This window comes from Piliocolobus tephrosceles, chromosome 4 (genome assembly GCF_002776525.5).
Source record: "Piliocolobus tephrosceles isolate RC106 chromosome 4, ASM277652v3, whole genome shotgun sequence".
In the NCBI taxonomy this organism is placed as follows: Eukaryota; Metazoa; Chordata; class Mammalia; order Primates; family Cercopithecidae; genus Piliocolobus; species Piliocolobus tephrosceles.
The window spans coordinates 57,760,620-57,783,157 of NC_045437.1; the positions used below are offsets into that span (position 1 = coordinate 57,760,620).

Consider the following 22,538-nt stretch of genomic DNA (forward strand, 5'->3'; position numbering starts at 1 on the left):
TATTTCTACACAAAAAAACTGTAAAACAGTGATGAATGAAATTAAAGATGACACAAATGGAAAAATATCCCATACTCATGGATCAGAAGAATTAATATAGGTAAGATAATCCTATTGCCCAAAGCCATCTACAGATTCAAAGCAATCCTTATCCTAATACTGACATTTTCCACAGAATTAGAACAAACAATCCTAAAATTCATATGGAACAAAAGAAAGAGCCCAAATTGCCAAAGCAATCCAAATAAATAAAAAAAACAAAGCTGAAGCATCATATTACCTGGCTGCAAATTATATTACAAGTCTATAGTAACCAAAACAGCCTGGTGCTAGTATAAAAATAGACACATAGACCAATGAAACATAACAGAGAACTCAGAAATAAAGCCACACATTTACAACCAACTGATCTTCCACAAAATTTGCAAGAATATACACTAGGGAAAGGACATCCTTTTCAATAAATGGTGTCCTTTTTGGAAATAAATTTCATAATAAAAAATTACATAGCCACATGCAGAAGACCAAAGCTGGACTCCTATGTCTCATCATAAAATGTAAGACCTGTAACTATAAAAATATTAGAAGAAAACCTAGGGAAAATTCTCCTGGACACTGGTCTAGGCAAAGCATTTATGACAAAGACCTCAAAAGCACAGAAACAAAAATAGAAAAATGGGACTTAATGAAACTAAAAAGCTTTTGTACAGCAAAGGACATAACAGAGTGAAAAAACAACCTGCAGAATGGAAGAAAATATTTGCAAACTATTCACCTGACAAGGAACAAAATCCAGAATTTACAAGGAAATCAAACAACAACAACAAAAACCCACAAATAATCCCATTAAAAAGTGAGCAAAGGACAAGAGACATTTTTCAAAAGAAGACCATCACTAACCATGAGAGAAGTGCAAGTCAAAACCACAATGAGATATCATCTTATACCAGTCAGAATTGCTATTATTTAAAAGACAAAAAATAACAGATGTTGATGAGGATGTGGAGAAAACAGAGCTCTTATACACAGTTGGTGGGAATATAAATTAGTATAACATCTTCAGAAAATAGTATGGAGATTTCTCAAATAACTAAAAACAGAACTACCATTCCATCCAGCAATCCCACTACTGGGTATCTACCCAGAGGAAAAGAAAACATTATATGAAAAACACCTGCACTCCTATGTTATATCACAGCATTTTTCATGACAGCAAAGATATGGAATCAATCTAAGTGTCTCTCAATGAATGATGTGGTACAGATACACAATGAAATATTATTTGGCCATAAAAAAAAAAAAAAGAATGAAATCACATCCATGCAGCACCATGGATGAAACAGGATGCCATTATATTAAGTGAAACAAATCAGACACAGAAAGACAAATACCACATATTCTCACTGGTAAGTGGCAGCTTATGTACAGAAGGGCATGGAGTGTGTGGAATGATAGACAATGAAGACTTGGAAGAGTTGGGGGGTTGGTGATGAGAAATTACTTAATGGGTACAATGTACATTATTCAGGTGATGGATGCCCTAAAGCCCAGACGACATACCGCCATGAAATCTATGCATGTAACAAAATTACTCTTGTACCTCAAAATTTATACAAATAAAAATGATAATAAACAAAATACATATAAATAAATAATGAGGTTTACAAAAGAGCTTACATGTTAGTATCTCCTTATATATGCATAAAATATTTTGGAAGGACATTTTAAAGAGTACAGGTAACCTAGTTACATGGGGGAAGGAGACATCATTTAAAATTTTGGAACCATGTGAATATATTTATGTATCTAAAAAAATAACTTTATCTGAAATATGGAGGATGAATTGAGGGGCAAAAATACATACTGCTTTTCTGATGAATACAGAACAGCATACAGGATGATGATAGTTGCTTGAAAAACAGCAATGACAGCAGAAATGGAGAGGCTGACAGGATTTCATAAACGCAACAAGAACTTGGTGAATAAGTGGATATGTGAAGTATGGGAGATGAGCGGATAGAGAGAGACATGAGTTTCTGGATTGAACAACCATACGGAATACTGGAAAACTCACTGACACACAGACCACCAGAGAAGGACAAGGTTTGGGAGTCAGGAGGAGCAGCGTTTAGGTCATGAGCTTAGTTTTAGATACGGTGAATCTGACACACCCTTGAGACAGTGGAGAAGAGGGAAGAGGATTTCAAGGAGGAAGCTGGATATACTATGGGAAGCAGTAAACTGTTTAAGAGCATCTAGGGCCAAATCCTAAGGAAGGCCAACATTTAAAGGCTGCATAAGTAAATGAGCAAGGATGACAAAGGAAATAAGTGGCCTCTTAGGAAGATTGGAGAGACCAACTCTTCCAGAAAGAGAAAGTCATTCCAAGTAGGGACTGGACAAGTATGTAGAAGTGAAGCTCCATGAGAACAAGAATTGTATCTACCCTGCTCACCATTGCTTCCCAACACCCAGCCACTATCAGGAGATGAAGTACTGGGAGGAAGGGGGAAAGAGGGACGGAGAAAGGCACATATACATTTTCTCCCCTGGAAAAAGAATTCTTACTTAAAAGGTTAAGAACCACTATAAAGCATCTTCATAAACATTATCTCATTTTCTCCTCACAATGTCCCCTGGAGGTGAGTATAGATCACGATCCCCATTCTACAGGAGAAATGGGTTCCAACTGGTTATGACTTATACACAGCCACACTGCTAAATCCAGTCTCCAGGTTCTTTTTTCTGCCGATGAACATATTCTAGGATCCTAGAGCTAATATTGAGTCCCGAGGTCATCAAGGCAGGGGCTGTCAACCCTAAAGCAAATAAATATTTAAGGAAGGGTACTAGTATGTTTGTAGGCATTTGTTAGCATGCCTCTCTTTTACAGAAAGCTTTAAGGACACACAATGATGTGAAGTTAACTACTAGGTCTATAACTATCCCACAGAAATTCAGAGACCCTAATCCATCCCATCTTTTTGATTCTACAGACACACACACACACACACACACACACACACCCTTGCACAAAATACCTATAGATTCTTTACATAAATGCCTCAAAAGAGATTTTCCAAACAACTATTGAATCTTGACTTTTATTTTTAAATTCTTCCCAACATCCTCCTTGGAAATCTGACACATCCCTCCTTATCCTCTTCCTGGGGAAACTCTAATTAGCTACTGACCATCCATTTCCACTGGTACTTCTGATAAACCGAGCTAAACAATACAATCTTCCATCTCGAAAAACATCTAGCCTCACAATGGTTACTTCTCCCAATTTTTGTCATTTTTTAAGTTGTTCTCTATGTGCACCAAGGGCCAAAATCCACAAAAAGACCTGCCCCAGAACTACTTGGATGGGGGCTGAGTGCTGTGGCATGACTGAAGACATTTCAGCTGCTTGGGTCATACCCATGTCAGACTTGGGGGTTTGGTTTGCCACAGAAATAGCCAAATATTTTAAGTAGATCTGAATTTGGTCCAGTCTTCTGTGGCCTGCTTGAATTGGCAAAGGGGTCACCATTCAGATACCCCCAAAAACTTCAGAATATACTCCACTTACTTTTTTTTCATGCCAATAGTGTGTTGCAGGAAGTCAGGGATCCCGAATGGAGGGACCAGCTGGAGCCATAGCAGAGGAACATAAATTGTGAAGATTTCATGGACATTTATCAGTTCCCAAATAATACTTTTATAATTTCTTATGCCTGGTCTTTACTTTAATCTCTTAATCCTGTTATCTTCGTAAGCTGAGGATATGCGTCACCTCAGGACTATTGTGATAATTGTGTTAACTGTACAAATTGATTGTAAAACGTGTGTTTGAACAATATGAAATCAGTGCACCTTGAAAAAGAAGAGAATAACAGCAAATTTTAGAGAACAAGGGAAGACAATCATAAGGTCTGACTGCCTGCAGGGTCGGGCAAAAAGAGCCATATTATTTTTCTTGCAGAGAGCCTATAAATGGACGTGCAAGTAGGAGAGAAATCGCTAAATTCTTTTCTGAGCAAGGAATATTAATATTAATACCCTGGGAAAGGAATGCATTCCTGAGGGAAGGTCTATAAATGGCCGCCCACATGTCTGGGAACGTCTGTCTTATGTGGTTGAGATAAGGTCTGAGATATGCCCTGGTCTCCTGCAGTGCCCTCATGTTTACTAGGGAGGGGAGAAACTCCACCACCCTAGTAAATTTGTGGTCAGAGCAGTTCTCTGCTCTCAAACCCTGTTTTCTGTTGTTTAAGATGTTTATCAAGACAATACGGGCACCGCTGAACACAGACCCTTATCAGTAGTTCTGCTTTTGCCCTTTACCTTGTGATCTTTGTTGGACCTTTACCAGTGGTTTTGCTTTTTCCCTTTGTCCTGTTCCCTCAGAAGCATGTGATCTTTGTTAGACCCTTATTAGTAGTTCTGCTTTTTGCCTTTTAAAGCATCTGATCTTTGTACCAACTCCCTGTTTTACACCCCCTCCCCTTTTGAAACCCTTAATAAAAAACTTGCTGGTTTGAGGCTCAGGTGGGCATCACAGTTCTACCAATATGTGACGTCACCCCTGGCGGCCCACCTGTAAAACTCCTCTCTTTGTACTCTTTCTCTTTATTTCTCAGCCGGCCAACACTTATGGAAAATAGAAAGAAAATACGTTGAAATATTGGGGGCCGGTTCCCCCAATAATAGTGAAAAGTGATAGAAGAATACAGAAATTACTCTTGACTTGAATTACACAATGTACATTTTTCCTTAAAATTGGATAGTTTTTAAAAACACTATATATATATAATAGTATATAGCTCCCAAGTAGCTGGAATTACAGGTACCTGCCATCACCCCTGGCTGATTTTTGTATTTTTAGTAGAGAAATATATATATATATATTTTGAGACAGAGTCTCGCTCTGTTGCCCAGGCTGGAGTGCAGTGGCGTGATCTCGGCTCACTGCAAGATCCACCTCTTGGGTTCACACCATTCTCCTGCCTCAGCCTCCTGAGTAGCTGGGACTACAGGCACCCACCACCACACCCGACTAATTTTTTTTTTTTTTGTATTTTTAGTGGAGACAGGGTTTCATCCTGTTAGCCAGGATGGTCTCGATCTCCTGACCTTGTCATCTGCCCACCTTGGCCTCCCAAAGTGCTGGGATTACAGGCATGAGCCACTGTGCCCGGACACTATTATATATTTTTAAAATATGATGGATTTTAAAATTGCTTTAATGGACAATTTACATACATACATACATACATACATACATACATATAGATTTTGGTTCAAGTGAAGAAAAATCTAATAGCAAATGTATAAATATATGAATTATGTTTTCTTAAGTTTTTAAGAAAATTTGAATACTTGTTCCCTCCAAAACTCGTGTTGAAATTTAAACTCCAATGTGGCAGTATTGAAAGGTGGGGCCTTTTAAGAGGTGAATGGATCGTGAGGGCTCTGCCCTCATGAATGTATTAATCCATTCTTGGATTAGTGTATTAATGGCTTAATGGGTTATCATGGGAGGGAGCTGGTGTCTTTTATAAGAGAAAGAGATACCTAAGCTAGCATATTAGCATGCTCAGCTCCCTTACCACGCAACGCCCTGTGCCCACAGAGTCCCCACCAGCAAGAAGGCTCCCACAAGATGCCGCCTCTCAACCTTGGACTTCTCAGTTTCAAGAACTATAAGAAATAAATTCCTTTTCTTTATAAATTACTCAATTTCTGGTATAAGCAACAGAAAAATGAACTGATATATTAAGTTGGGGTTTTTATTTTTATTTTTTGGTAAGCTAATATTAGAATTAACTTACTTCTTTACAGTACTGGGCAAGAGGGAAATGCACTGGGGAAAAAAAAATGGCCCAAAGTCTACACACTAGTTGAGAGGATGGATTAGAATTCAGAAGATTTCAGTTGTAGGCACTGTCTGGAAAAACTATGCATTTTCCAGCAAATAACTTAAGCTCTTCAGGCCTCCATTTCCTTAACTCTAAAATTCTATAATGTAAGGAAAAAAATTAACTGAGCAATAAAAATTAGAAATCTGCTCATGTGATATAGAAATCCTCCTAACTTACTCATAAGACTGCAAGCAAAGATAACTAGTAGATAAATAAAACATAAATGCACTCTACATTTTAGGAATAAGACATATACCCTATACATTATAGACCAGGAAATTTAATGTCTACAACAATTTCCCCAAAAGTGCAAATTCATGTATTTAACACTAATGCTAAGTTTTAACTATTTTTATTATACTTTAAGTTCTGCGGTACAAGTGCAGAACATGCACATAGGCATACACATGCCATGGTGGTTTGCCACAGCCATCAACCCGTCATCTACATTAGGTATTTCTCCTAATGCTATCCCTCCCCTAGCCCCCCACGACCCACAGAAGGTCCCGGTGTGTGATGTTCCCCTCCCTGTGTCCATGTGTTCTCACTGTTCAACTCCCACTTGTAAGTGAGAACATGTGGTATTTGGTTTTCTTTTCTTGTAGTTTTAACTACTTAAATCTTAACATGTCTTGATTACATGCATTACAATGTTGCCTAAGCCTTATATAAAATGTAAGATTTGCAAAATTTATGTCTACTTGTTAATGGCTGTCTATAATCAAAGACAAACCTCTCAGCATTTAGCTTTGAGAAGGGAATGCAAAAAGAAACATACCTCATGTATTTATATAGTTGCTATTAGATATTCCCCCCGTTGGGCAGGAACCAGAATCTGTATGTATGTAAATTAAATGGTCCATTAAAATGTTTTAAAGCCTATCATGTTTTTACTCTTATTTATATTTATAATAATAAATGCTATAATATTTACAACTGTATAATTAATCTTTGTGGGCATTTTATTACTGAAGCTTAATTCTTCAGGCCTTCGGGTAAAGTCAAATTATCTGTTGGAAAAAAAAAGTAGAACAATTTGGTCTCTCATTCCCAGAGATGGATGTGTGAGTTTGATTTACCCGCCTACCTTGGTAATGTAATGTCACAGGCAGAAAGCAAAGGAGAATTCATGGACATGAAGGACCACTATCTAAGTCTTTGGCATCCCCTGTCTACTGCTTGATTTGGTTCTGATTTAGTTGTGATTTATCCCAACATCAAACACGCTTGCCCCAGTAGTTCTCTAAAGTAACGGCATATCAAAATGCCAGAGGCATATTGTGAAAAATAGATGCTGAGATACCACTTCAGACTCACTGATTCAGAATCTTTGCTGGGGATAAAAATGGTGGGAGGGTAGAATTCTATCTGGAGAGAATGTTAAGCAGGGTGGCACATTCTAGATCTTAATAATTAAAAGTATTCATGATCCTGAGGCATCAGACAGACACCTCTCCAGTGTATCTAATAAAGCATATTTAAGCCATACTGAATGAGGTATCTATCTCACGCCATGGATACAGTTACTTCTAGATACCACCAAATCATTATGCAGATTTTAAACTGAGCTATGAAGACACGTTTATAACTGGCTTATGCTGTGTCTGGTGCATGGAGCTATTCACAGCTTTGACTTCCAGTTGAAGACTTAATGCTTTATTTTATCTTACTTTGCTGGAAAACAAATTCAAAACAAGAAAGAACGAAGGTCTTTTGTTTACAAAGTTAACATTTTCATCTTAACTGTGACCCAACTGCCACAGTAACACCGGTTTCCAAATAATGCTTTTACATTTATATCTATGTAGCAGTGTCCCTTTTTGTTAAAATAAATTCGTCAAATTCAGCCTATCCAGGCAGAATTTAGGCAGCAGATGTCTACACTGCAGAGGTGATTAATTCAGCCTCTTTTGGGGACCTAGAGAAGAAGGCCATGTCCTACAGTTTCAGTGTTTGCTGTTAAAGCTAGGAAACATTAAGTTGGTGGCTTACAAAGGTCTTGGTCGATCTGTCTTACAGGCAAAATCTGACACCAACCATTCGCACCGAGAGGGAAAAGGCAAGACAACAAACTGTAGCGACTCAGACTCAAAAAAATTTCTTTCTTTACAGCAGAGAAGAGAGAACTAGAAGACCTCTGAAAGATGATGACACTCAATAAACACACTCTTTAGAACTTTAAAAAAGATTTAAGTTTATCCTGAATTAAAATCTCCTTTCAAAGGGGTAACTAACGCCTTTATTTCAATTTACAATTTTGTTATAGTTGAAACAGCCAGATCTTTCGTCACCTTCCACCCTCTATGGTCACTCCACATAATTCTACTGCCGTAAAATAGTGTGGTGTCCTCTCCAGGAGCTGTCAGAGGACAAGCCATTTTCCTGATTGTGGAGGCTAATGACATAGGAAGGCCTGATGTGCACCAGGTTCTGCTCCCCCAACAAACCACCTTCCTTTCAGGTAAATGCCAAGGAAGTAAATAAGCAGCACCGCCATCAGCATATATCTCAGGAAACTCAAATAGACCTGTCAGGGTTTATGGCCCCTCCTCTATTATTTTCCTCTCTTCTGATTTTATTATTCATCTCTTATTATTATTTAATTTACTTCAGCAGTTCAATAGTATAGGTATTCATGTACAGAAATAATCATGTATTTTATATGGAAAAAAGCAATAAAGTATTTGTACATTCTCCAATGCTCATTAAAAACTGCAGAGTATAAACCCAGAGTGCTTTTCAGGTACGTTATTTTCCATTACTTATCTAATAGATGTATTAATGATTACTCAGTACACAAATAAAAATATTTAAATGCAAAATTCTCAGGAAGTCTTATTTTTACATAATTCAACTCTTCAGATTTATTAAAAGAGATCTACGTTTTCAGGCTTTAAGAATAGTTGACTCCAATTATTTTTAAAAGACTTTAAAAAAAAAAAGGTTCACAAATATTTTCCTTAAATATTTACCGCTGCCCTTGAGGACTCCTATCAACTGCCACATCACAATGATGACGGTAATAGCAGCTCACTTTTACTCCTTGACCATCCTGACCTTATGAAATGGGCACTCTTCATTGTCCACATTTGACAACCAAGAAAACCGAGGCCTGAAGAGATTCAGTTACTTGCCCTTGGTAACAAAGCTGGAAAGCAAAGGGCCAGTATTCTAACTTAGGTTGCCCAACTTCAAAGCTGGAACTCTTTTTTTTTTTTTTTTTTTTTTTTAATTATACTTTAAGGTCTAGGGTACATGTGCATAACGTGCAGGTTTGTTACATATGTATACTTGTGCCATGTTGGTGTGCTGCACCCATCAACTCGTCAGCACCCATCAATTCATCATTTATATCAGGTATAACTCCCCAATGCAATCCCTCCCCCCTCCCCATGATAGGCCCCGGTGTGTGATGTTCCCCTTCCCGAGTCCAAGTGATGTCAAAGCTGGAACTCTTAAACACTCTGAATAGTTTTACAGTGGGAGGTATGAGAAGCACCACTGTTGGGGAGATGGGAATGATAAGCTCTTCTAGCCAAACTGGAGAGATCGGAGGCCAACCCAATGAGAGCGGGATGGGCAAGGAAACTGATCACAGCTGGCAGCAATCTTTTTTAAATTATGAGGGTTGGGATGGTGTCAGAGATGACCAAAGAGTGTGAGGGAAGGCAAGATGTGGAGGCGAAGAGAGGATGAAGGGTATTGGGCCGTTTTTGCATTCCCCAACAAATTCCTCATGGGCTAGAGATTTATAATTCCTCCTAAGAGACGTAAGTTCAAAGACGACTTCTCTGGCAATAAAGTGAAATGTAAAACCTTTTCATATTAAGAAAAAAAAAAAAGGGATTACCTGTACATGATCATAGATTCTATCCATTTTTTAAAAAACACTTTGTTTTTTTTTTTTTTTTTTGAGACAGAGTCCCTCCCTGTCACCCAGGCTGAAGGGCAGTGGTGCGATCTTGGCTCACTGCAATCTCCGCCTCTCAAGTTCAAGTGGTTCTCCTGCCTCAGCCTCCTAAGTAGTTGGGATTACAGGTACACGCCACCACGCCCAGCTAATTTTTGTATTTTTACTAGAGACAGGGTTTCACCATGTTGGCCAGGCTGGTCTTGAACTCCTGAGCTCAACTGATCCACTCACCTTAGCCTCCCAAAGTCCCAGGATTACAGGCATAATAAGCCACCAAGCCCAGCCTAAAAACATTCTTATAGAAACATCAAGTTTTACTTACAACTTAAGGGTAAAACTGGTAATTTTTGAAGGGAAGTTCAGCAGTACTTACAAAATTCAAAATGCATATATCACTTATTCTGGCATTTCTACTACTAAGAATCTATTATATCTATACAAATTCATACATACACACACACATTCACACATAAAGATGGTCACAGCAACAGTGTGTATACAGGGAAAAATGCAAACAACCTCTTCAAAGTCATTCAGTGAGTTAAAAGCTAAATATATCCATACTACAAAATACTGTACTACAATTAAAACAGAACTACATAATAAGATTACTAACATAAGATATTCATGACATATTAAGAGAAAAAAACTGAAGACTATTTTCTGAATTGTTTATTTTAAAACTTCATATATATGTGTGCACATGTCTGCACACGTGTGTTCATGAGGAAAAATGTCTCAGAATATGAACCATGCTCTCCACAGTGCCTGCCTTGTGAGAATAAGGGTGCTTTTGGAGACTAAGGGAGCTGTTGGGAATGGGAAAAAAATAAGGACTCGCCTTTTAATTCTTCTTTTACAAATTTTCTTTAAGTTTCACTCTACTGCACTTTAAAGATAGTATAGTGAAAGCAACTTGAACTATCTCCTACAGAATATATTTGCTAATTATATAGACCATCAGGAGACCATACCTTTGTTTTACCAACTGTCAACACCAGAATGTTCTATTGTACAACAGAAAGGGTATGATACTAACAATCAAATTACCTCCCTAGGATACCTGCAAAAACTGGTTGCTAAGGCAAGCCCAATTACGATAAACACAACCATCCACAGGGAAATAAAAGGAAGGAAAATGTGACATGAGGCCTCCATCAGATGACTCCAGCTGTCACTCACTGGTAGATTTGGAACATAAAAGTGTACATGTCCTTAAAGAACAAATACCCAACTTCATACTAAGAACAAAATGAATGAAAAATGACAGTCATACTTTTTGCTTAACAGATATGAGTACTTATTACGTCTTAAGTATTGTGCTTAGAGAAGCTATCAGGATACACAGGCCACAGTTTCAGCCTGATAAAGCTCACAATCAAATGAAAATGAAGAGCTATGCAATGAAGATGGGACTGCTGAAGAGATTTGCTTGTTTGTTTGCTAATACCTGGGATGGTCTGAATAGACTAATATACAACGTGGCCAGGACACAAAGGCATTCAGAGGCAAGGTTAAGCAGGACAGGCAGACGTGAATGGAATTCTTGGTCTTGGTTGTGTAAGAACCATATTCAAACAAATTGAAATGGAAGAACAACACATGAATGCACGCCTGGGTGAAGCTACAGAAGGTACGCCTTTGCAGTACGGAGCCTAGGTTCCTCCTATGCCTTTGTAGATAACCACCAGCAAAGACACAGAGCGGAAGAGATCTTAGATGTCATATGTCAACCCTCATCCGATATGTGAATAAATGCCTTCTACATTTGGCTAGCTGAGATGGCATCTCTGGGCACATGACAGGGAAGTGAGGGGTAAGTCTGGGCTATTTTCAGGATTAGTCCAGGCCATGGGAATAGAAGGGCCACTGAAATGATCCTTTCCTCTTTTCCTCTATTCTCGGTTGGGGTCAAGGCCAGTTTCCCCACAGACTGTCCTTCCTTGTGGTAGTCTGCCCAGTACAGGCTAGCCCATAGGAAGATTAGTGTAAGAAAAGCCATAGGAGAGAAAATAAAAGAGGAGGAAATATGTACCAGAAAGTCAGGGGAAAGCAATCTGACCTCCAATTATAGTACTATCCATCCCTTTACCGGCTTCTCTCTTCTTAACTATGAGTACTTGTGGATACCCCAATGTGAAGTAAGGTCAGTTATCTTTTTTATAATTATCCATCATATGATTAAAATTATCCCAACACTGATAGAGATGATTATGAGCATTTTAAATATGAGAAAAAATGGGTCCCATCCAAGGTCACACAGGTAATATGTAGTGGAGACAATACTGGATTCTAGGCCTCTAGATTTCAAATTCAGTGTTCTGTCCCTACACCACAGTTTACCTATCTACAATACGTCTCCTTTAATAGGAAGCATAAAGGACGGAAAAGACCAAGTTAATTAACTACAAGAGTGGGGTTAGCACTTGGAAATCTGTAAGTCTCTAGAAAAGTACTTAGCAAAGACACCAGCTTCTTTTTTAAAAATATGTACACTAGAAAGTTTCATTAGATTATAAAACCAAGAGCAAACAATTTTGCTTTAAAAATACAGAACTACAACTGGCAATCTCCTTGGTGGGCCATTAACATTAACTATCTTACAGCCTCTTTTAGCATGTAGTGGTTAATTTTATAATCTAATTAAAATTATGTGGGAAATTTTATGAAAACATATTGAAATGTAAAATGGTCTACTGACAAGGACTGAACTATTATGATGACAAACTATATTTCAACAACTGTCACTGAATCTGTGACCTTGGATAAGTCACTAAACTCATTCTCCTTGATTTCTTTATCTACAAACTACTGCAATTATAAATTGCAAGAATATTGCTCAAAAGGAAATTGTGAAGAACAATGTGTGTGAAATAGGCTTGAAAAACTTTAATTCTCCAGGATAAACCTTTAAAAAATAAAATATTGTAAAATAATAAGAAAAACAACTACTAAGAACAACTACTAGGTTAAGTTCACAAGGAAAAGGGGAAAAACCTACTCTTATCAACATATTTTGTATTTACTCATAAATTATATATGCCTTGCTTCCAAAAAAGATTTGGATAAGCTAAACCTTGTCTTTACGATGCCTACTAATCAAGTCTAAATCATATCTTAACCCTTTTATTTATGTGAGGTAAAAGTGATGCTTTTCCTCAGAGAAAAATTAAATCCTCCCAATATTCATGTTCAAGACTTCTGTCTCGAAGAAAGAGTGTATCCACAAAACCATGCAAGAAAGTACTGCTTTAGAAACAGATTTCTTAAAAGAGAGGGCCTTACATACAGATCTTTATAGGCAGGTGGGATCATGTTGTCAACTAACTGCAAAACATTTTTAATCCCACCCCCTATTAAGTCATTAACAATTAAAATAAGACCCTCCAGGGAGCAGATTTCCCATTTCATCACTTAAGGTCACCATGGCTTGCTTCCTACCTCGCTTCTTTTTTACCACTTGTCAAACTAAAATGGAAGGCAGGAAGGCAGCTCATGTAATTGGTCCATTTCCAGGCTGAGAGTAAATTTGATGATAAATTAAGTGAAGAGAAAGCTGGCGGGATAAATTGCTCAGATTTGCTGCTCTGGAGAAGCTGTTCCTATATACAAGTTACTAGGAAATCATATTGACTCTAAAGGTAACCTGCAATCTATCGTTGATAGGCTTTCCTATTTTAGAAACTATGAAAGAACTACATCATGTGAACACTTTATCTCATCCAACTTTAGTTCACATTGTTTCATTAGTTCCATTATTTCAACACAGACTGAAAAATCTTTCCGATAAGAAACTTTAGGGGCTACTATCCTTCAAAGCAAGCAAGAGAAATGCAGAACAAGCAACTCATTATTGATGGAGGCTTTCAGTTTTACTGAAGCTCAAGAGAAAAAAGTGATCCTAGCGGATTACATGACCTAAGGAAAAAAGGAGGGAAAGGAGAGAATGCATAAAAGTTTGAAGAAACAGTATATTCTGTTCTCTGCTTCCAATGTACAATTTAGTAAGAAGCCACAAACAGAGAAATCTCTGGGATGACCATTAGCTGGCCTGAATTTTCACAAGGCAGCAAGATTTGAGGCAGATGATATGACAGAGCAGAAGCCTACTTGAAAAAGTCCTTGAATACATGCGCTTTTGGAGGGCTGAAGGTACTTCTGTGGCAGCGTTGTTTGCACTCCTGTTATTTAACATTGGCAGACTCTACCAAGTCAAACGCTTTACACACCTTATGATGGCTACTTTAGTAAAGCTGAGCCTGATATGGGGAATACTAGAAGAAATACAACTATGTGGATATCCTCTGACAGAGAAACCATGCTAGAAGTATCTCACAGCACCAGGAGACTTGTAAAAGAATGTTCACAGCAGCTCCTTTCAAAACTAGGCCTATCAAAAGTGAACACAGACAAATAAATAGTAGTATTCTCATACTCAGAAGACTCTAGAGTTGTGCTGTCCAACATGGCAGCCACTAGCCACATGTAGCTACTGAGCACTTGCAGTGTAGCTACCAGTGTTTTGAGCTATGTTGTGAGGTGTGTAACAGAAACCAGATCTCACAGACTTAACATGAAAAAAAGTAAAATAACAACATTTTTCTTGAATATTTATGAATATTATGATATGCGTTGGATCGATATTTTAGATATACTGAGCGAAAGAAAATATACTACCAAAATTAATTTTACTTGTTTCTTTTCACTTCTTAAAATGTGGCTATTAAAAAATTTAAAACTATGCATGTGGTTAATATTCTATTTCTATGGGAAGGTTCATGTTATATTTCTACTAGACAGTGCTTCACCAGATGAATAAATTACAGGTATGTGAAAAAATATGGGTAAATCTTAACATGATTCTGAGTGAAAGAAGTCAGGTAATACAAGCATCATACTGTATTATTCCATTTACACAAAGTTTAAAAACAGATAAAACTAAACCAATGTTTAATGATGTCAAAAACAACAAAACACAAACTGCAAAGGAAGTGATTACTATAAAACTAGGCAGTGGTTACCAAGGTGAAGAGAAAGGAACTTGTGACTGAAAGGGGGTACTTGGAGCCTTCTCAAGTGCTAAGAGCCATCTATTTCTTGGCCTGGGTGATAGTTCACTTTGTTAATCTGTACATTCATATTATATGTACTTTTCTACATTTTTATATCTCGTAATTTTTAAAGTTTACAAAAAAGGACCTCAAACTGCTTTTTTGAAACATTTTTATTTGCTGTATCAACTAACCCACTAAAGAAAACCTAAAAGAATAGGGTTGAGAGACTAGTCCTAGATTTCAAATCAATATAAATAAAGAAATGTAACAACGTTAGGTCCCAGAGCTGTTTAGTCAAAACTGCATTACTTTTTTCAACATTTTTAAATATTTTAAAAATTATGTCCAAATGTTTTAAAAATACAAGCAACCTACGTTTTGACAACATTATTTATCCTATATTAATGTACTCTATGAAATAAGTGGTAGGTATATTTCTGAAAAGTTGCACGTATACATTCTTGTAAGTTGACATATTTGCACTGCATAAACACTCGATAAATGTGTTTACAAATAAATGAGAAAACATGTTCAATGTATAAAAGATTTAAAAGAAACCTTTTTGTATTTTCTTACACAAAATATTCACATTCCAAATTCTCTCTAAACAAGTTCTAATGTTTTTCTAAAAACAATTTAATTTCCTAATATGAGGCAACTGATCAGAAACTTTCCTGCACTGGAAAATAAATTTTAAAAGAAAATGAAAAAATTCACAATAGGCACAAGTCAGTGTATTGACAAGGGTGAATTAAATAAGTGCTTTGCGTAACTAATATCTAGTACTTGATGAAATGTGACTAAATATAAAGGAAGTATAAGAACCAAGCTTTAACATGCATGATTTTTCTGAGCACAAAAGGCTTGGCACCTAACACAAAACACTTCAAAAGAAATGTTTTAGAATACAAATGTAAAAATCTCTTGACCAACTAAGAGCAATGCTGATGACCTATTTCACATTTAATTCATTTTTATGCAGAATAATTGAATTTATAAGTGAAAAAGGATCCAGACAGGACATTTAAAGAGTCGATGTCTATACTCACCATGAACTTGGTTGATTTCTGAATTTTGGGAAAGAATTTCATCTGCTAATTTTTGAGCAGTTGGCAAAACTTCTGTGTGGTGCACTGTGATCAAATACTGTACAAACTTTTGCAGTTGGTCTCTATTCATTTGAAAGAGAGTCTCTGAAATGGGAAGATGCAGTTTGACCTGATCTGGCTTGCGGATGCGGTATAAAGACAGTGCCACAACATGGGCACAATAAAATATGTCCTTGTTTCCACAGCTGCAGGTCACTGAGGTAATCTTGCAACGATCAAAGCTGATGGCCACGTTGCAAACAGTTTCTGGCTCCGATTGTATTGCAGGTTCTGTCACTGTGCCGCTCAAGTGGAAACCTTGAGGGTGAAAGAAAGAAAGGGAGGGTTTAGCTTCTGCATTCAGATGCCGTGAAATGCTCTAATTCTTTGAAATGTGTGGGACTTGACAGCAGCAAGAAAAAAATATGACAGCCTTTATATTCAAGTAAAAACATTCAGGCCACTAACCACTACCGCCAGCGCCTTACAGGTTAAAAAAAAAAAAAAATGGTATTCAACAGATATGCTAAAGTATTTTACACAGCCATATGAAAACATATATTGCCGTACATTACCATACCTATAGGAAGTGGTTAGATTACAGCACTCAGAGGCCATCATTACTCTACTCTGAATCGGGGTATACAAGACAATAATCCCCTAGATCAGTGGGATCAGTGGTTTTCTTCTTCTTTCTACTCCTTTTTTAAAGTAGAGTCAGTCAGCTCAGCTTTCTTCTCAAAAACAAACTCTCCCCACCTTTATTCTAGGCAGCCAATAGCTGGCCCCAACCAACCAATACTGCAACTCTAAGGGGGTCCCTTTCACAAACTTTGACCAGAGAAATTTTTAAATTTAATAATCCTTTCTGTAACATGCATAACGTATATCCCAATACAGCAATGTCTATGAGCAGCAACTGCTTATAGAATTGCAGGGCCCACCAAATCTCATATACACTACCACCTAAGTAACTCATAATGATGATTCTCTTCCATGTCACATACAGAGGAAAGCTATACAGATGTATGGTTATTAAACACACACACACACACACACACACACACACACACACACACACACGGCACAAAATTACCAAGGTGGAAAAAGCCTTAAGAGGCCTTATACCTTAAACTTACACCCACACAGAAATCCTCTATGACAGTGGTCCCCAACCTTTTTGGCACCAGGGACCAGTTTTGTGGAAGACAATTAGATAATTTTCCATGGATCCCCATCCATGGAAGGGGATGGTTTCAGGATGAAACTTCTACTGTTCCACCTCAGATCATCAGGCATTAGATTCTAATAAGGAGCATGCAACCTAGATCCCTCGCATGTCCAATTCCCAATAGGGTTTGTGCTCCTATGAGAATCTAAGTCCACCGGTAATGGTCCACGGCCCAGGGTTGGGGGACCCCTGCTCTATGAGCTCCATGACCAATGGCCGTTTTGCTGCCTATAATGGTCCACACATGAGGCATTCACCCGGCCCCGGTGGCCATTTCCCCTTGGACAGCACTAGCTACAGCTTACTGCCTTCCACCACCACCGCCCACCAGGCAGTCCTGACCGGCTTGGCCAGAGGACAACTCCTCCATGCTCTCTTTCCCTACATTGCATAGGAAGGCTGTCCTAAATTGGGGTGGATGGTAAGGGGGAGCATCCATTCAATTCCAACCTCTCTCTCTCTCTCAAAGCCATATTCAGTGGCCAAGGATAAGCCTGAAGGGAGTAACAAGAATATAGTTTTGGGAACCTCCACAACTCAGACTGACCTCAGGATTTCAGGTGCCTGAAACTTGAATGCTACACAGTGAAGCCCTGGGCTCTTTCCCAGCCTTCCTCTATTGATGCTACTTTAATAAAATTCATCTAGCTGGCCACTGTTTCTTCCAGTTCCCCTTCATTCACAAAGAAAAGGATTGCTACCATGTGGGGACTCTGGAAGGGGTGGTGCACATGGAGCTGCAGAGGTAAAACTCAAGAATGACGGCCAGACAATGGTAAGGGTTTACACACAGGACATCTGAACCCCGCTTACTGTCTTCCCCGGCAGAGTCCACCCAGGTCAGACAGTTGAAAGAAATGCTACTCCTAAGAAATCTTTCAGAGGTAATATAATTTCACCTTGATCATTCTCAGCAACATTTAGTAAAATGAGAAAGGTGTTGCAATAATCTTTATCAAATGCATCAATGAAAAAAGAGCATTCCCTAAAAACAAGTCACTATTACCGCTTCACAATAAGAAATTTTGAGAACTGTCATATAATAATCTTTGGTTTTCTTCCACAAATATTTTGTTTCAGAATGGATATTCCAGTCTCCTTTATGTCTTTTAATCAACAACTTTTTCTGAAAAACCACAATTAAAGAAAGGGTACATAGTAAATATTCTAAAATTTTTAAATATCTATGTTCCCATGAAGAAAAAGTCACATGAAAAAGTAAACACTCCAGCAAATCTCAAAAATGAATAATGAGGGCGGTCTTGCTGTAATATATGCAGATGTAATATAAACCCACAATAATTAAAAATTCTTGGGACAGGCACAGATCAAGACAAGAAAATTACCAAAGGATCATAAGAGAGAGTCTGGAAAGTTCCCAAGCACATTCTGTGCATTTAGTTCAAGACAAACTCTGTTTTCCACCTGTCATATATGTACTTGCACAGGCAAACCAGTTAATAGGAAAACTGACCATTTATAAAATCAGTCTCTTCCCACTTAACACTGTCACAACATCTCTCTTCACCAACCAACTTAGTGTCTTTGTCTCTCTGCAAAAGTGATATTGGAGATAACTTTTTCCCCATCCCCACACCTTGAAGATGGAGAACGATTCTAATCACAGGCAAAGCCAAGACAATTAAGGATCCAAGAGTTAAACCAGTTAGTACTTAAAGAGTCTACCCGGGGATAACATAACAGATGCTTCAAAAAAGACTGATTTAACTATCAAAGAAAAGGCCTTGGCCAGGCATGGTGGCTCATGCCTGTAATCCCAGCACTTTGGGAGGCCAAGGTGGGCGGATCACAAGGTCAGGAGATCGAGACCATCCTGGCTAACACGCTGAAAACTCCGTTTCTACTAAAAATACAAAAAATTAGCCAAGTGTGGTGGCAGGCGCCTGTAGTCCCAGCTACTGGGAGAGTGCGGGGGCTGAGGCAGGAGAATGGCGTGAACCCGGGAGGCGGAGCTTGCAGTGAGCCAAGATCGTGCCACAAAAAAAAAAAAAAAAAAAAAAAAAAAAGGCCTTGTAAAAACTGGTGAAGCCCTCAAATAGTTTCTACAAAAATGACCTGCTTCATTCACATGAGTTATACAGTACAAGTCAGAAAAGAAGTATATTGAATCTTGACATCACACAATTATGCAGAAGGGAATCCCACATATTATACAGTTTTGTTACTTAAAATTTACTATTCTTGTAAAGTTTTTTAAAAAGCAAACTATAAAATATTGTGACCTCCAAAACAATTTAAATCCAAGAGAAATGTGAAAGCACAAATAAACATATACATGTCTTATAGCATAACACTCAATATTCTGAGATCATCAAAGATTAAGGTGTTTTATGAATGTTCATTTTCCAAGTAATTCTAAATTATCTTTCAAATGCCCAAAAAGTCCAACCATTTTTGGCAGAAGTATTTCTAAATGTCATAAATTCTACTCTGCCCCCCTAATCAGGTGACCATTTAGGGTGTTACTGAATGGGGAAGAACTCCAACAGACAACTGCAGATGCCAGTATTTTTAAAATAGGCTCTTTTTATCATCTTTCTCCACCATCAGCTACCAGGATGACTCCTCTCCTATACTGCTAACTTTCTTTATAGAAACTTCTTTGTCCTCAGGTAATGGCATCTTTAATTTGACTAGCTTTGTGGCAGCTATTTAATGCTCTGAGGCCTATTTGTTTTGTTTGGCAGGGCTAGGGGTGGCTCCCCTTACCTTTAGGTGACATGTTAAAGGACAGAGGTTTTACCTTAAATACAGGAAAATTATACACATACACATAAAGGGCAGCTGGTATATTACTTTGTAAGACTACGCAACACATTGACTCAGTCAATATGCAGGAATTCGACCAAGACTACTTCAGGATTGATAGTGGTGTATTTTGGCCTCTCCAATTTGAGAAACCTTCTTTGAAATTCTACCAACTCATTCTCTGCGGATCCTAAATCATACCAGAGAACCTACAGGACAAACAAGGACACTGTTCCTCCCTCAATAATCCCAATAAGGCAAGACACCCCCCAGCTGGTCTTACCTCTTAGGTTTTGTTTCAAGACAAAACACTGTTCCTGAGAACTGATTTTGCCTTTCTGGAGTTTTGACAAACTATGATGACCAGCTGTTTTAGGGCTGCAAATGCAGAATCTTCCTCTGGGATAGTTAGCTGTTCTATATAACAGAATTGAGCATACAAAAAGGGACAATCCTGCCTCTATGGAAAAACACAGAAAATTAACTGTAGAACTAAAACTGAACTTATGCAAACCTTTTCTTAAAATATTTATTTGACTTTATAAAACATAACCAGTGAAAGACAGTTAATTCCACAAGAGCTTCACAGAACAAACTGTTTTATCATCATACTGTCACAGAACCCAATAAAATGTTAGAATCCACATTCTTAGTCTGCACGAACTGAAGAAAAACAAAGCACAAACCAAGGCATAGTGTTGTATAGTCCTTGGGAATAGACTTTGGTTTGGATCAGGTTCTGCCACTTAAATGCTACGTATCTTATATTAAATATTTAACCTCTCTGAATCTCGCTTTATTTGTGTGCAAAATGTGGCTAGAAATACCTCCTAGGGTTGTTTGGGGAATTAAAATGAAATAACATATGTAAAGCACCTGGCACATAGTAAAAGTGCTCATTAAATTTTATTTCCCTTTCCTTCCCTTCCCAGCTGGAGAAACAGGGGAGGGGTGTTGGACACATTCCCTTTCACCCATAACACTTTCTTTTTCTAAGCTACTGGAATCTTGAGGGGAGGAGGGGTCTAGCCTGTGGAGATGGCTTGGAAAATGAGAGGGATCACTGAGAATGTCTCAGTTAAGTCAGTCAGACAATACTAGAGGAATCACTGCTATTTGATGGCAAAACCAAAATATTTCAAAGAGTTACTTATACCTTTACTCAACCCAGCTCTCTTTCCCCATTTTCCTATTAAGTTCTGTCAACTCACAAATAGTTAATTTTGTGAAAGAGTGTTATTTTCATATAGAGAGAAACTAGAAAGTATTAGGGGAGAATCTTTTTTGGTAACCATAAAGGATTCTAAAATGTTATAATGCAATGATTCTCAAACTATGGTCCTAGGACCCCCCAAGAGGTCCCTAAGTCTCTTTGAGAGGGCCCACAAGATCAATATTTTAAAAAATACTTATATCTAGACATTATTAGCCATTTAAAATCTTCTTCATGAATGAATGTTTAGTATTCCAGTATCACATTAGTATGCAATGTGTAATGTAATGATATCACATTCCAGTATCATTACAAACTGAACACAGAGACAGACAGCAAAGTCCAGCTCTCTTCTTTTAAGACAGACATTAAATAGGCTTGCAAAAATATAAAACAGTGTCACCCTGTTCACTAAAATATTTTTGTTCTGAGAACTGCAGATTTTTTAATAAAGACATACTGTTTATGTTGTGAGTTTATTACTGTTATTTCAATGTATATATTTTGCTTTTTTCCTTTTTAATTTCAAACATAGTAAATATCATTAGATATAATTCCCATAAGCAAAAGCACTATGGGCACTTCCATTATTAAGAATGATACCAGAAAGTTGAAGAACTGCTCTTATAATGCCCTGCCAAGATGTGGAAGAAAGAACTCCTCTTGTCTACGTCATACTGATTTGGCATTATCTGTACTTAGATCTTATAGTAGGTCAAAAAGACTCAGTAGAGAAACACTGAAGGGACAAAGTTCTCACACATGAACACATATTCAAATCATCTATGTTAATTTCACATTAAAAAGATTAAGGTTTCTAGAAAGCAAATGTTTAATTCTTCATTGACATTCCAAATTAAGCTTAAGAAGTTAAGCTTTTCTTAAAACATATTTTTCATATCTTAGGTTAAATTTTAATTGCATATAAAAGGGAACAAGGAGACACATGATATCAGACTGAAAAAAAGGGATTTTAAAATACACAAGTAATTTCTAAAAGTTGGCCATTTTGTGCATATATGTATATGCACTCAGTTAACTGAAAGACTGTTATAAACTCAAAGCATTAGGAAATTTCTAAGCTAAAATAAACTGGCAGACATGAAATAAACATGCACACTAAAAACTATTGCTTTCATGGCACATTCTTTCCAAAAAAATATGCACCCTGTGTACAAGGCGCCCAAGTAACATATTCTTTGTTGAAAAAGAATTTAACAGAAGCACTGGTGTAGCACTTACACAAATACATCTTTCACCCTTTTCCTAAATAAAAAGAACCCCCAGGGAAATTAAAGGCAGAAACTAAAGCAATGTAATGTTATGGCTGAAAGGGTGGCAAGGGTTGTGAGGAGTTTTTCTGT

General features: G+C 37.6%; 1 protein-coding gene across 1 annotated transcript in view; it reads right to left on the reverse strand.

The window, feature by feature from the left end:
* Window positions 1–22,538, reverse strand: part of ZSWIM6 (zinc finger SWIM-type containing 6) — a 223,554-nt gene that overhangs the window by 59,071 nt on the left and 141,945 nt on the right. Inside the window, exon 3 of the mRNA XM_031935423.1 lies at window positions 15,923–16,279. Coding sequence (XP_031791283.1) covers window positions 15,923–16,279 — 357 coding nt within the window. The remainder of the gene's footprint in view (window positions 1–15,922; window positions 16,280–22,538) is intronic.